Consider the following 14,970-nt stretch of genomic DNA (forward strand, 5'->3'; position numbering starts at 1 on the left):
CGGGATGCTGCGGTGCGGGGCTGCACCCCGAAACGGGCTGGAACGCCGCTGCCTGGGCTCTGCGCCATCCCAGCGGTGCCCCTGGGATCGTTGGACTTTAATGCCGGGATTTTGTGGCGGCTCGGTCGYTCCCACCGCTGCGATGGGGCCCTGGGGATGCGATAATGCCGAGTTTCGCTCCATCTGCCGGACAATCCCCTCCTTGTCCCGGGCCGGGTCCCGCAGCTGCTCCCCAAAGTTTTTCCGAACAGTTGCTCCTTTTTGCCGGTGCCTGCAGGAGCCACCGGCTGAAACCCTGCTCTCCCATAGGGAGGGGAAACCCTCGCTGGAATCCCAGAGGGCAGTTTTAGGTTACAGGCTGCCTTAAGGGCTCGTGTGACCCGGAGGGAACTGGGGAGGTTGCCAAAACCCGAGTCGCCTTTTCTGGTGTGTTGGCATTGATGCACCGGTCAGGTGGGGTACGGGGGTTTGGAGTGTCCCCAAAAGCAGCCAGCTCTGGCACAGATTGGGGTGGTTTTTGGTTTCCTCTGGTTCTCGGAGAGGCAAATTGTGTTGCTTTTAGGAGTGTGTCAGGGCAGCCGGGCTTCCCGCTGAGCACTGGTGCCTCCTTCCCCCTGGGATGGCCCCGAGCTGTCCCCAGTCCYGGGGTGGCTGTGACTGGTAAAGCTCCAGTGCCATCCAGAAGCTGGCACCCTCTGGTCCCTGCGCCTCCCGCATCCCTGTGGCTTGGTCATCTGAAGGATGTCCCTAATCCTTGGATTAGGCTTGGCCTTGGGGCAACTTTACCCCTGTTCCTGGTGGTATTTAGATCCCATTATCCCACTCTGGAATGCTCTGGCAGTCTGGGCTGTGCCAGCTGGGGCCTCATTCAGCCACTGCTCGTGGTCCCTCAGCTGTGGTGGGRCCTTCCTGTCCCCTCCTGAGGCCACCCCTTCCCCAGTAGAGCAGGTCCCCAAAAATCTCAGCGCATCCCAGAAGGGCTTAATTCCACAGCCCCGGAGGATTAAAATGCTTCCCATTAGGCTTAAACTGCAGTTTTATTAGTGCTAGACTATAGGGTGGAGAGTTTGCATGAGTTTCACCATCCCTTTGTGCTCGAGGGTCACATTCCAAATCCCAGGGGGATTCAGGAGATGGGATGTCAGCTCCGTGCTGGCACACCGAAGGGATGCTCCTGTACTGGGAGCTGCTGCAGGGACCTGAAGCACCGAGGATGCTCATTTTGTATTGTGCCATCGTGTCCCAACTCGCATCCTATAAACACCCCGTTCACCCCCAGGACCCACTCAGGTGCAGTTAGCTGCATCTCAGGGGTAGTGCTGGTCACTAATTAGGAAAAACTCGTCAGGCAAAGGCTGTAATGAAGCTCTGCCGGGGCTCTCACAGGACCGTGACGACCGGGGGGAATTTCCATGCGGGCAGCAGGATTTCCATGCGGGGGCTGGATCCGGGTTTGGGTTATTATTTATTTTTTCCTTCCTTCCCCTGTGCTGTCAGCATAAATTTTAATTTTAACAACCAATTGCTGAGCCCAAAGAGGGGGGCATGAGACTCTGAGAAACACCTCTTGTTTTGCTCAAAGTTTTATTTAAATACATTTTTATTTTTCATAGTGACTTCATTTCCTTGTGGCAGATGCAAAAGGATTTCCTCCGGAGCAGGAAAAACCTTTCTTTAACTTTGTTTAGCATCATCTGCTCCTTGCACAAATGGTGYGACTCCACTGCTGAGAGGTTGGTCCCTCCGCAGTTTGAGATGGAGTTGGGATCACCAGGGGAAGGGTTGATGCTGGGAATCCCATAAAATAGAATGGAAAAATTTAATCGACGTTTCTGGGGGATGGTTCAGAAACGCTGCTGCAGGGATATTGCCTGCAGCCTCAGAGCATCCCAATGGGGAGAAATAGGATCCCCAAATCACTTCACCGATGGGATTTTCCTTGGGTGATGTCCCTGGTGCTCTCCCTTGGGCAGGTCTCCCCTGGTGACGWAGAGGAGCAGGATGCACTGGTGGCTCATCACCATCCTGGGAGTGAGTATGGCCTCTGTGTCCTGTCCCGTCCCCTGTCCTGTCCCATCCTGCCCCTTCTCTGGTGCTCAGACACCACCCCASGGCCATGGCAGGACTGGGGATGGGTTTGCATCCATCGTGGTGTATCCAGCGAGCTCAAATCCCTCACACCACCGGAGAGAGGCTTCCTCTGGCTGTGGTGCAAGTGAGACGGTGGCACCAGGATGGCATCTGCCACAGCACCACCGGGGCCACTGAGCTCTCTGATCGTCCCGCAGGTGCTGAGCAGGCCCGCGCAGGGCGCCGGGAGCTGCGGTCCCCCGGGGCAGGGGACAGCGGGATGCCCGCCTGGAGAGGAACCCACCGGGGTAAGCCGTGCCGGCTGCGGCACCTCCGCCCGGGGGGCGGTGCGGGATCAGCCCAGGGGAAGGTGCGGGATTCACCTGGGGAAAGGTGCGGGACCCGACCGGGGGACGGTGCGGGATCAGCCCGAGGGGCGGTGCGGCCGTCGCTCAGCGCCCTCTCTCTCCGCAGGATCCCGCGGGGACGTGCCGAGCTTGTCCCCCCGGCACCTTCTCTCTGGGGGCCGCGTCCTGCGCCGCTCACACGCCGTGCCGGGCCGGGAACAGGGTCCTGGTGGCGGCGGGGACGGCGGCGAGCGACAGCCGCTGCGGAGGCTGCCTGCCGGGGTGAGCCCAGCCGGGGTGAGCCCAGCCGGGGTGAACCCAGCCGGGGGGCGCGGGGAGCCCCCGACAGCCCCGCTCTGCTCGGGGCCGTTTCCTGAGCTTCCTTCCCGTCCCGCTCCGCAGGTTCCACAGCCCCGGAGGGGACCGGGAGCCCCGGAGCCGGTGCCTGCCCTGCGCCGCTGCTCCCCGCAGCACCCCSGGCTGCCCAGGTGGGTGCTCGGGCCCGAGGTGTCACCCCAAGGCTTGTGCCGGCCCTGGGGACCCTGCAGGATGGAGTCCCTTGGGATGGGCACGATGTCTTGCAGGCGTGGGGCGGCTGAGACACCTCCACTCGTGACACAAGTGGCTCCGCTAGCCCGGGGTCCAGCCCTGGTGCGGGGCTCCTGGGAAAAGGGGGTTTAATCCCAACCACGGTCCTCCTGAGGCTGATGCGGTGCCTCCCGCAGGCCACCGGAGAGCCCGCAGCCCCGAAATGCCGGGCCGGGCGTCGGGAACCAACGGGACACGGGTGACGCTGCTGGGTGAGGAGGAGGAGGAGGCGGCAGCGGCGCAGGCAGCCGTGCTGACCATCGTCCCGGTCTTCTGTGCCATGGGGCTGTTGGGAATCCTGGTGTGCAACCTGCTGAAGAGGAAGGGCTACCACTGCACGGCCAGCAAGGAGCCCCAGCCCGGCAGCGCCGGTGAGCCTCGGCTGWGCCGCGACACCCTCGGTGCTCCCGCATCCCCTCAGCCGTTCTCCTCAGCCCGTTCCTCTGGTTTCTGCCCCTCGTTGTCCCAGGCAATCCCATCTGCTCTTGAGGTGCCTTATCCCCCATCACCGAGCTAAATTATCCCCCAATTTCTGTCTCCAGGCCCCAGCTCCATCTGCCAGCTGGAGGACGCCAACGAGGACACCATCGGGGTGCTGGTGCGGCTGATCACCGAGAAGAAAGGTCCGGGGTCACATGGGAAGGGGGACGAGGGGGTGACCTGGGCCAGACCCCCGTGACCCCCGACTCTTCGGTGTCCTCCCGCCCGCAGAAAACGCGGCAGCGCTGGAGGAGCTGCTGAAGGAGCATCAGAGGCAGCAGCTGGTGCCCCCGAGCTGTGCCCCCCTCAATAAGTAAGGCCCAACCCCCCCAAGGCTGCGCTGAGGACCCCCCCATGGTGGGACCAAGCCCCGCTGATGGCATCTCCCCCCTCCCCAGGCTGCACTTCCTGCCTCAGTTTCCCCCCGCCTGCCACCACCAGCAGCACCCGCACACGGTGCAGGGCGCGGACTCGTGCGCCCGCTGCGGCCACAAGTGGCCCGAGGCGCCGCCGCCGCTCGGTGCCACCAAGGTCCCCAAAGCAGGAGCTCATCCCAGCGAGGTGACCATCCTGTCCATCGGCAGGTGAGCAGGGACACCCCCCCGTCCCCGGTGCGTGTCCCCTCTGCACCCCGGGCTGATGTGACGCTCCCCCGCAGGTTTCGGGTGTCCCGGATCCCCGAGATGAGGAGCGAGGCGGGGGGAGAGCCCCTCCGCGGTCCCCTCCCCACCGGCAGCGGGATGTGACCCCTGGCTGAACGGCTCCGATGGCCCCCGAGGTGAGGGTGGCGGGGTCCTTCCCGGAGAAAGGAGCGTTCCCTCGGGACAGCAGGGAGGCGGTGTCCCCGCCGCAGGGCGCTGGCAGGGCCTGGCACGGGTGGCACGGCCGGGTGTGCTCTGTGACTCATGGGCAGCTGCACGGGCCCACGTGTCCCCGCTCACGTTCCCCGTGTCCCCTCCTCCAGCCCCGGGCTCCTCCCGACAARGACACGGAGGGGCTGGAGCGTGTCCAGGGTCTGGAGCCCCAGGAGCAGCTGAGGGAGCTGGGARAGGGGCTGAGCCTGGAGCAAAGGAGGCTCCGGGGGGACCTCATAGCCCTGCACAACTCCCTGACAAGAGGGGATAGCTGGGGGGAACAGGGACAGGAGGAGAGGGAATGGCCTTAGGCTGTCACAGCCGTGGGCAATGACACCAAGTGGCTCACCCATGGTCCATCCCTTGTCCTCCACAGCTGGCACCTGGCCTGGGGGCTGCCTCAGGGGTYGGTGACACCCACAAAGACCCCACACAGGGGGTGGAGGACACTGGGCGTTGTGTGACAGCCAGTCCCGCTGGAGGTGGCAGCTCAGCTTCTGCTCCTGCCACCAAGGTGTCCTCCAGCAGCACAACGAGAGGATTCTGTGTCCCTGAGGCCTGACGGTGGCCACAGCACGGTGGCCTGATGGAGAACATCTTCAGGAGCTGCAGTGCCATCCCTGGGARCCACGATGCCACACCACAGCTCCGCTGGAAGCACACAGGACACTGGATGTCATCTCATGGTCCCTTTCTGGGTCTGCTGGACTCTCCAGGACCGTCGTGAGCTCCTGATTTCCCTCCAGTGCTCAGCAGGGCAGGATAACGAATCCCTTCCCCACAACCCCGCTGGGGCACGGATTGCTCAGGGCAAAGCTGGTCCTGCAGCCTCTCTGCAGAGCCCCAGCTCAGGAGGAGCGGTGGTGGCGCTCACCACGAAGGTCACGCACTTCACCTGCCACAGGAATTCCTTCTGTGGGATCACGCTGCCTTGGCCACGTTGGGAGCACTGGGACAACCCAAGGTTGGGCTGGAGACCACAGACCTACACCATCAACCCCAAAAAAAGGGTTTAGGGCCGGTCCCACGCACCTCTGCACCGCATCTTCATGCCAAAAAACCAATCACCAAACCCTCTCGGGCTCTTTTATTTATTTATTTAATTTTTTTTGGAAACATTTTAATAGTTATCGAATGTTCTACATCTTACAGTAAATATCGTACAGTTACAAACTCTTGGCTGAAATCTGTCAGGGAGATCGCGACCTGATCTTCAGAACCAAAACCAGAACAGAAAACTAACRGGAAAATAACCCCAAATTTACACTTCAGATGGACAAACTGAGGCTGTGGGGCTCTCCAGGGCATCAGTCCAAGGCCATGTTCCCTACACACCTGTGAGATTACACTTGGAAGACGTGGTTACTCTTGGGYTCAAATTYGTGTTTCATTTTTTKGGGGAGGGAATTTTTTTTTAATATTTATTTTTTCTTAAGAGGACCAATAATACTTACAAACRAGCTGGTCTGGTGGTCGAAATTAATTTAAAAATGAAGTACACAGGAAGAGGGGTGGGAGCCTGGCGTGGGTTGAGGCTGTGGTGTGGGAATGGGGGGGTTTGGGTGTGATCCTGCACCTCCCCGTGCTTCCCTGCAAATCCTGACCCTGAACCCCAGGAAAATTCCATCTCCCAGCTCCATTCCTTGCAGGAGGATGCAGGGAGGCTGCAGGTGGCCACGTTGCATCAGGATTATTCCCTCCAAGCAGCACAGCCAAGCGTTTCCAGGCGGGAATCGCTGCTGTCAAACCACGCATCTTGCTATTCCTGCTCTGCCAACATTCCCACAAGTTCTTTCACCTGATTACCAAAAAATCTCCAAGTGCCATGGAGTAACCTGCCACAAAAATGCATTTTTCCAAGATTTCCTCCCTCCCAAGCTCCCTAACAGGCTTCATACTCCTTTTTTTTTCCCTAGGGGAATGCTAACACACAGCAGAGAAAATGTTTGGAGGCTGATCCTGGCTCAGGAGCAAAGCAAAGATGGGCAGAGGGTCACCACGTTTTGGGGACAACAGTTGGAGGGCCTGAAAATACTGGCAATTAAAAAAAAAAAAAAAAAAAAAAAAAAAAAAAAAAAAAAAAAAAAAAAAAAAAAAAAGTCCAAACCAAAAATACCTGGATTTAGGGGAATCCAGCAGCTCTTATTGCTATCATTGGCTGATTGGATTTTACCAAAAATAAAGCCTCAAATGCTGTTTTTCACCCCCCTAAAAAAGCAGGATCCTATTTCACACCTTCCAGCTGGGAACCACATCATCCCATGGGATGCAGGGATGCAGGATGAGAGGGAGGGGATGGCAAAGAGTGGGGGAAGGCCTGGGAAGGACCAGGATTCAGCGGGATGCYGGTGGCTGCAGGAAACCCTGGCACTCTGAACATCCCTCACTCAAACAAACCCCTCAAATAACACCTGCAGGGCACTGTACCCCCAAACTGCAACAGTGCTGAACTGAGTTATTTATTACTCATAAAATACAGGAGCAAATCCTGGCTGGGAGGGCTCAGCCACTTGGAGCGTGGTGGCTTCGGGTGCCGAGGGGCTCCCAGGGTTTGGGGGTCACCTCCACCCCTAAAATCCTCTTTTCCCCCCAATCTCCCAGGGCAGCTTGTGTTTTAAAGCAAAGCTAAGGGCAGGGATGGGTTAATGGTTCACAGTATTTTCCTTCCTTTTTAGCTGGAATTTTAATCTCAGACCCTTCAGTGGCTACTAAGGATGGTTTAACCCCTCCTGCTCTTCCCCACCAACGTCTGGTGTGATCCTTCACCCTGGAATGAAATATTTRAGAAGCTGGTTGCCCCCATCAGTGTCCCCCACTGTGACTGTCCCAGGACTCCCACTTAAGCCATGACCTGACCAAGGGAAGGACTTGGGATAAGGAAAAAGGACTTGGAAAGGGCAGGGAGCACCTCCCCAGCACTGCAGCCCCATGAAGCCACCTTGGGAARGAGCCCCCCCAAGCCTGGCACCCTGTGGTGGCCCTAGTTCCACACAGTGGCCCAGGGTTGGCTACCAAACGTGGTCCCTAAAGCCTCTGGCCCAACAGATGGTGAATATTTCACCTCCCCACACCTTGGTTAAGGAGTGTTTCTGCCTCGGAATAATGGCATGGGGAAYCCTGGATTTGGTCCTGATCCAAGCAAAGGAATCCAAACCCAGCTGCCCCATGCCAGGCGTCATTTGTGGGAACACTGGGTGATCCCCCACGCTCAGCTCCTGGGGCTTTCTCCCCCACATTTAATGCTTTTTCTCTTCCAGGGGAAAGCCCAACGTCTCCTTTCCACACATGGGAATTTCAGCAGCGGTTCCTAAAGTGGTGAAGGGTGACCAGGACGGTGGTGGGATGGTGTCTGCTGGGAAAGGACCTTTGCAGAGCCCAGGCTGCGATCCCAAAGCTCGTGGGACCCCGCAAACCAGAGAGTGTCACGCTGGGGGACCTGACCCAACGCTGATGGACAACTCCTGGTACATAACACAAAAACAACGTGAGAGGGAAAAGGGATCTCAGGAGTCTTCAGTTCCTGGGATCTGCTGGGGACTTTCTGGCCCGAGTGTRACTGCAACGTCCTACAAACAGAGGGAGGACAATGCAGTGGCRTTATTTCCCAAGGTCCTGCTGCCCTTAACTAATCTTTGGCTTTGCCAAGCCAGATGGGGAACCTGCTGATTATTGGCTCTTTCTCTCTTTTTCCTTTCTCCTTTCTCTCTGTACAAACCCAAAATGAATCCAAGGGTCCCCCCTTACCCACCCCACAGCCCTGGCGCCCAGTCTTGCCCCGATTTGTTCCCCTTGAGCTTGAAGAGGTGAACCAGAGCCTTGCTCTACATTTCCTTTAAAGGTGTCAGAACCAACCAAATGACCCCCAAACAGAAGTGCCAATGCCAACACCTGCCATGACAAACCACCAGGGACTGACCAGGGGGACAGAGAGTCCTCCTGGCATCCCCAGGATTGTTCCTCCCCATCTGGCCCCTGCTCAAGGGAAGGAGCTCCGGGAGCCTCCCAGTGGCAGCAGAAGCCAAGCTGGGAGACACCACCSAGAGCACGGAACATTTTTGGCACACTTGAGGCAAAAATCAAAACCCAACCAAGCTTTCGTCTTAAAAAAAACTCAATAAAATCCAGAAAACCTTGTTTCTATGCCAGGTTTAGTGACAAGGATTTAAAAACAAACTGGCCACAAGCATTGTCTGCAAATCCAAACTCCCTCTGCTGCCGTCAAGACAACTTATTGCTCTACTTGGACACCCCCAGGAGGGATGACACCGGCTCCCTGTCCCCGTGTCCCTGGGTAAGCCAAACCCCCACAATGACCCTGGTGCCCACAGCCTCTGTGTGCCCGGTGTCCTCCATCCTGCTCTTTGTCACCTGTGGGTCACCTTCCCTGCTGTCACCTCTTCTCAGGCGCCTTCCCATGAAGAAGGCGATGTGTTTATTGCTATTGCGTCCTCCTCTCCCCTTCCCCAGGCAGGGCAGCCGGACATTGTCCCCCTCCCCAGCCTCTCCCGTGGTGCTGGTATTTGTGCTTGGATGAACATTTCTGCTGGAAGCCTTGCAGCTGCAACCCAAAAACGGGAGGGGGACGCCTCGACTGTCTCGGAGGCAGCGCGGTTTGGTCTCAGCCCTGCCAACACCACGGAGGCAAGGTGCAGCCACCCATCTTCCCCTCACCCTGCTTGAAGACTCATCTCCATCAACCAGACCACCCTGTTTTCCACCACCATACTCTGGAGAAGTTCTTCAGACCAAACCCTGAATCTGGAGAAGTTCTTCAAACCAAACCCWGAACCTGGAGGAGCTCTGCGGATAAAACCCTGAAGTTGGAGGAGCTCTTCAGACCAAATGCTGAAGCTGGAGGAGCTCTTCAAACCAAACCCCAAACCTGGAGGAGTTCCTCAGACCAAATCCCTAACTTGAAGGAGCTCTGCAGATCAAATCCTGAACCTGGAGGAGCTCTTCAGCCCAAACCCTGAACCCAGAGGAGCTTGTAGCCCAAATCCCGAAGCTGGAGGAGCTCTGCAGCCCAAACCCTGAAGCTGGAGGAGCTCTGCAGCCCACCCTCTGGACATGTCCCTGCTTCCCTCAGCAGCTGCCCAGCAATCTCTGCCCGCAAGCAGCAGCCACACAAGGCAGAAGCCGCCTTGGCCCCCACACTGCCCCGGCYGTGGCTGAGGGGGAGCGCCCGTTGTCCCGAGACGCTCCCAGGGCACTTCCCAGCCTTCCCATCCCCAGCTGCCCCCTTCCCAACACCCACCGAGATCCATTTGCCCAGTTGGAAAAAGCAGACCAAAGACCCGCCGGTGACCAGTCCTCGTGCTTCCTAAGACAAGTGTGTTACGTCGCTAATTATATTTATATTCTCTTACTCCTACAAAAAGAAGGGATGAGTTCAGAATTCCACTGCAGATAATGCATTTATAATCTATCACGACAGCTATCTGGAAGACACCAATTTTTCTTGTAATATGTTATGGAAGATTGAATAATTTATATTTTTCAACTAAAAATACCCAAACCAAATCGGAATAAGCCTGCCTACCAGCGCTGTGCTTTTCACATAGTACCCTGAACATCAACCACTCTTACTAGCCAAAAAAAATCTAGGCTCTTGTCAACAACAACGACAACAGAAAAATAACAAAAAGAACCCAAACGAACAAGAAGTGGGGGGATCTTTGCACCACTCAGCTGGGCAATGCTGGAAAAGTGAAGATTCTGAGCTTTTCGAATGATAGGACCGAAGAGAGAACTCAACTATTGCTCAGTGTCAGTATGTGTGTTACACAATTCATGTGGGAGGAGGAGGAAGGGGGAGGAAGGGGGAAAAAAAGAGGCAGAAGATTAGAAAAAGCAGCTTTTACAAAAACCACTAAAGAATGCATAAAGTGACCCTTGCACTTTTTTTTTTCTTTTTTTTTTTCTTTTGTTCTTGCAAACAGACGAGGCGCTGCAGCCCGACAGCCACAGCGCCGATGTAAGACTTGTGTAGTTGCATACAATGTTTGACTCCGGATCTGGAAAAGAGCAAACACATTAAAAACGGGGAGTCAGAAGGAAATTCTCCTCCTGCCTGCACCCCTGCAGCACATGGAGCTGACCCATGTGGAATTTAACCATGGTGGTACCCAGTGCACAGGATTACAGATATGCAGATGGGATGCTCCCCGCTAATTGCACACCAATTTGGGAGGGGCAGGATTAGCCCAGAGTAATTTATATAGTGCAGAGAGATTTTAGATAACCCCGGGGGCTGGATGGGATCTCCTCCGCGTTCCCATCAGCTGCCTGTCGTGGTAATTGGGCATGATGGGCCAAGGGCTCCGGGAACAAGCAGCTGGCATTTCTGGGATCCTCAGCGTGACAGGAACACACAGGCAGCCGCAYGCAACCCCGGTACTAATGAACAGCACGATCTCCCAGCAGGGAAAAGGAAATATTCCGGTGACATCAACACGGGGAGGGACTCTTTGTCAGGGAAAGGAGTGACAGGCCTGGGGGTGATGGTTTTAAACTGCCAGAGGGCAGGGATGGGATATTGGGGAAAAATTCCTCCCTGTGAGGCTGGGGAAGTCTCAGAGAGAAGCCCCATCCCTGGAAGGGTCCAGGGCCAGGCTGGACAGGTTTGGAGGCTGGTGCAGAGCAGGAGGCAGCACTCACATGGATTGGCCAGTGGTTTACCAGTGTGGAGGTACGTAGCTGTAGGTGGGGGTTCCTTGAGCCCTGTACGTTGGCACGGACACTGGATGTGCTCCGATGGCGGTGTGCTGGGGGGTGGTCAACAAGGTTCCTGCAGGACACCACAAACACCGGTCATGGGATGGAGGAAGGGGCACCCAAGGGCACCGTGCTCATCCAAAGGACAGCAGCAGCACCAGGGCCTCCTTCTCCCTTTTCTTTTTTCCCTTCTCCCTCTTCCCCTCTCCCTTCTCCCTTTCCCCTTTCCCCAGACATTATTTTGCCTGCCAGACCTGAATTAAAGCTGTTGGACCCACTGGATTGGGATCAGCACCAACACAYTCCAGCAGGTTTTCCATGCCCTTAAGGGTTTTTTTGGCCCTTAAGGGCTTCCCTTGTTTTCTTTTTCCAGTGGTCCTTGTCCCTACAGACCAGCTGGACACAACCTGCTGACATCCACCTGCTGAAGGCACTGGGCTAAACTGGGACAGCAAATCACTGCACAGACTGGAATGTCTGTCCAAAACAGACTGGAATGGATGAGGGATGCAAAGTGAGATGAGGAAAGAACCCAACAGATCTCCAGGGAAAATTAAGATGAGCTCTTTTCTTAGACTTCAGACAGTCAACAGAGGGATTTTAGGTCAGAATTTGCACATGCCTTCGTGGGAAGGGAGAGCACAGCCCTGGACTACTCCGTTCTGGGAGCAACTGGGTATTCAGACCAAATTCTCCGTTTCTGGGTATCTCTCCACAAATGTTATTAATGAAATTCTARCCCATCCCATGTGCATTAATTACATTTATCCACTTCTCAATATAAGCAACAGTAAATCTCCCAGAGTGGTTCCTGTCACATCCAGGCTGCAATCTCTCTGCTTGGAACAGGGATTGTGTGCCATTACAGACTCGTATTTCACAGCTAATGCAGATGCAAAAGGATGAATGATGCATTTCTTGGCATAATTCAATATACAATCCTTCAAATTGTTATGGAGAAAAATACAGGCTTTGGAAAAAATAAAACCAGCCCCCCTCCTTACTCAATGGGTAAGTGTCAATTAATTGCAGTTAGAAGGGACCGTGCACATAAGATGTAGAGGAACTGGGATAGATAAACCAAGGTCAGCATTCATTTTGTCAAACAAGACCATAAGTGTCCCAAAAAATGGAATTTGAGAGAAATACACTACAACTACTCGAGGATGGACAAACCTGGTTATTTCTCTACTTATGGAACTGACAGGAACTGACTTATAATAWTATTTATATTATTAAATAATAATATATTTAAACATACAGAAAAATGTCTTTAAGGAAGCAGGAGTGAGCCAAATCAAAGGTCTCCTGTGCTGGGTCTGATCAGGATTTGGGGTACATTACAGGATTTTTGCCTGCAAAGGAGCAGTAACAGCAGGTGAACCGTGTCCGYCCTGCAAGGCTGAGGCAGTGTGAGGGATGCACAGGGAATTTTTCATCCAGGACTCAGAGCATAGGAAAGGCTCCCTCCTTACCTGCTGACATTGCCATGGTGGTGCCAGCGACCATGCCCATGGCCACGCCGTTGGTGCGGGGCGCGGCCACCGGGGCCGGGTAAATGGCCGAGGGGATGCTGTTGGGCTGCACCACCGTGGTGTGGTGGATGACGTGAGGCTGGGCCGTGTACACGGGCTGGGTGTAATAAGCTCCCTGTTGGAGGAGGAAACAAAGATCCCACCATCACTGCAGGGCCTTTCCTGACCCAAGGAATYCTCGATTCTGTGACTCAAGCATGGCCCAAGGGCTGGGGCTTCACACGGGTGAGCTCCTGTGCCTGGAGACCTGGGTGAGCTGGACCTGAGGAGATGCGGAATGGATGAGCAGGAAATCCACAGCCACAGAGCTGAGGAGATGCGGAATGGATGAGGAGGGAATGGATGAGCAGGGAATCCACAGGCACAGAGCTGAGCTGGGGGAGCTGGACCTGAGGAGATGTGGAAAGGATGAGCAGGGAATCCACAGCCACAGAGTCAATCCATCCAACACAAACCCTGCTGCCTCCACAGGGTGGGATAAACAGGGCGTGGACATGAACGGCTGCTGGTGGAGAAAAGGAATGAGGGATGGAAGAAAAGGACAAGGCACAGCTTTTGGATGATCCCCAGGTGCCTGGGTCCAGGATGGCTCTCATCTTCTTGGGTTTCCAAYRAGGCTCCAAAATCCAGGCTGCCAAGACTCACAGGGTTTTGAAACAAGGGGAGAAGAACACATGGGAATAAAAGGAGCCCACAGAGAAAGCTTCATGTCCAAAGGAATGAGGAGCCTGAAAGGAGGAGATACGTGAGGGAGGGAACTGCTGCCCCCAGGACAGGCAGCAACACCACCAGGACCTGCAAACCAGGGATGGGAGGAAAGAAAACAAGGATTTTAATCAGCAGAAGGGAGATTTTATTGTGCATTAGAGAACCTCTGAAGGTGTGGATTAAGGAGAGAAGGAGGTTAACASCAACCATTCCATCACTTCTTTCTTTCAGGAGCCACGAAGGTTCACAGGACAAATGTCAGAGGCTGTGGCTGGGGTGGGGTTGGACCCCAATGGGTTTTGCCCATTGGGTTTTTTTTCCCCCARTTCCAGGAGAGGCACTGAAGGTGACATTATGCAGGGGAAGGTGACAGCGGATCAGTGAGATGCTCCAGTCTCAGCAAGGCACGGGGAAATCACTCTGTGAGATTGCAGCTGCTGGAGAAGTTGGTTATTCACCATAAAAGAGAAGGAAAGCCAGGGAAGGGGAAGCTGCAGGGCCACGTTGCTCTGAGAAGCTCAGGATTTCCAGTGGGAAGGGATTTCAAGGTGATCCCAGCGCCTCCATCCCACCAAGACGGGGCTGCTCGGCCCCGAGAGCCAAGGACAGAGCCCTGCAGGAGCTCAGGTGTCCTGGGCGTGGCAGAGGTGACAGCAGTGGCACCTACCTGGGTGTACAGGTTCTGCTGTGGGTAGGCACTTCTGATGGGGTACATCGCGGTCTGGTACGGGTTCGGGGACGGCGAGTAGGGCGGAGGGGCGTTGTTACTCTGGGTCGGTGGCACCTTGTAGGGGGTGCCCGCGGTGTACCCTGCCAGAGACAAGAGGGATCCAATCAGGGGCTGGCAGGAGGGCTGGGAGAAGCCATCCCTGGAGAAAACRGGCCCCAGAGGCTGTGTGGGTGGAGAGGAGAAGCCAAAGCTCAGCCCAACCACAACACTCAAACATATTTCAGTTATTCAATCTCCCAGCATTCAGAAATTACAGAAGGCCAAGATTTCARGTCTAATATCCCATATTCTCCTCCAAGCACTGAAACAGCATGAAGAACACACGGAGCTTTTAGGAACTCCCAAACAGCATCTCACCCCCTCCTGGTTACTGCAGATTGGAAAAATAGGTGTTAATTAACAAGGGGAATGGCTGTAACCCTTCTCCTCACTCTCATCAGCAGGAGAGCAGCTGCCTTCCAATGAGAGGTGGGAAAGGTTTGAAATATTGATCATTGCAGCAGAAGTGAAGCCTCCTCCATCAGGACTCCATCAGGAACCCAACAACGTCACCCACAGACCCAACCAATCTCCTGTTTTTTCATCCAACAGATTTTTTTCCTCTATTTTGAACTTTTTTTTTCCAACAAAGACTGCCAGTTCTCATCATCACAGTTAATTTCTGAGGGGTGTCCAGGGGTGTGGATCAGCTCAGGACTGTGTGGTTTCACCACTTTGAATAGCAAGACCTGCAGTGGTTTCCTGATTGACCAATCACGGACAATTTATCTCCAATATTAAAAAGGTATTAAACATAATAGCCCAGGCAGATGTAATCTGCTGTGTTTATAAACTGGGGAAAAACCAGAACAACCAGCAGGTATAACAAAGTGAAATCCAGGTTTAATGACACAGGATGATGGAGGCTCTCTCTGTCTGGCAGCTAATTTTAAAACCTAATTATA

General features: G+C 55.0%; 2 protein-coding genes across 7 annotated transcripts in view; one reads left to right on the top strand and one right to left on the bottom strand.

Moving 5' to 3' along the window:
* RELT (RELT TNF receptor) overlaps positions 1-5,371 on the top strand; it is a 6,013-nt gene extending 642 nt beyond the window's left edge. The window contains exons 2-12 of one of the 2 annotated variants that reach the window (XM_057368147.1): positions 1,614-1,733; positions 1,974-2,031; positions 2,289-2,378; positions 2,545-2,699; positions 2,820-2,905; positions 3,143-3,376; positions 3,548-3,628; positions 3,717-3,798; positions 3,884-4,069; positions 4,144-4,263; positions 4,716-5,371. In XM_057368147.1, coding sequence (XP_057224130.1) covers positions 1,636-1,733; positions 1,974-2,031; positions 2,289-2,378; positions 2,545-2,699; positions 2,820-2,905; positions 3,143-3,376; positions 3,548-3,628; positions 3,717-3,798; positions 3,884-4,069; positions 4,144-4,231 — 1,158 coding nt within the window. In that variant the 5' untranslated portion in view covers positions 1,614-1,635 and the 3' untranslated portion in view covers positions 4,232-4,263; positions 4,716-5,371. Of the gene's footprint in view, positions 1-47; positions 1,734-1,973; positions 2,032-2,288; positions 2,379-2,544; positions 2,700-2,819; positions 2,906-3,142; positions 3,377-3,547; positions 3,629-3,716; positions 3,799-3,883; positions 4,070-4,143; positions 4,264-4,715 lie in introns of those variants that run through there. The other variant, XM_057368148.1, reaches the window with a different exon arrangement.
* A 1,047-nt stretch (positions 5,372-6,418) lies between these two features.
* The window catches only part of FAM168A (family with sequence similarity 168 member A), a 124,713-nt gene continuing 116,161 nt past the window's right edge, over positions 6,419-14,970 (bottom strand). For 2 of the 5 annotated variants that reach the window (XM_057368152.1, XM_057368150.1), the window contains 4 exons: positions 13,964-14,106; positions 12,529-12,703; positions 10,997-11,126; positions 6,421-10,353 (listed from right to left, as the gene is read on the bottom strand). In XM_057368152.1, coding sequence (XP_057224135.1) covers positions 11,014-11,126; positions 12,529-12,703; positions 13,964-14,106 — 431 coding nt within the window. In that variant the 3' untranslated portion in view covers positions 6,421-10,353; positions 10,997-11,013. Of the gene's footprint in view, positions 10,354-10,996; positions 11,127-12,528; positions 12,704-13,963; positions 14,107-14,970 lie in introns of all 5 variants that reach the window. The other 3 variants (XR_008965464.1, XM_057368151.1, XM_057368149.1) reach the window with 3 other exon arrangements.

This window comes from Malurus melanocephalus, unplaced genomic scaffold (genome assembly GCF_030028575.1).
Source record: "Malurus melanocephalus ecotype Western Australia unplaced genomic scaffold, MMel_1.1 scaffold_89, whole genome shotgun sequence".
Taxonomy (NCBI): domain Eukaryota; kingdom Metazoa; phylum Chordata; class Aves; order Passeriformes; family Maluridae; genus Malurus; species Malurus melanocephalus.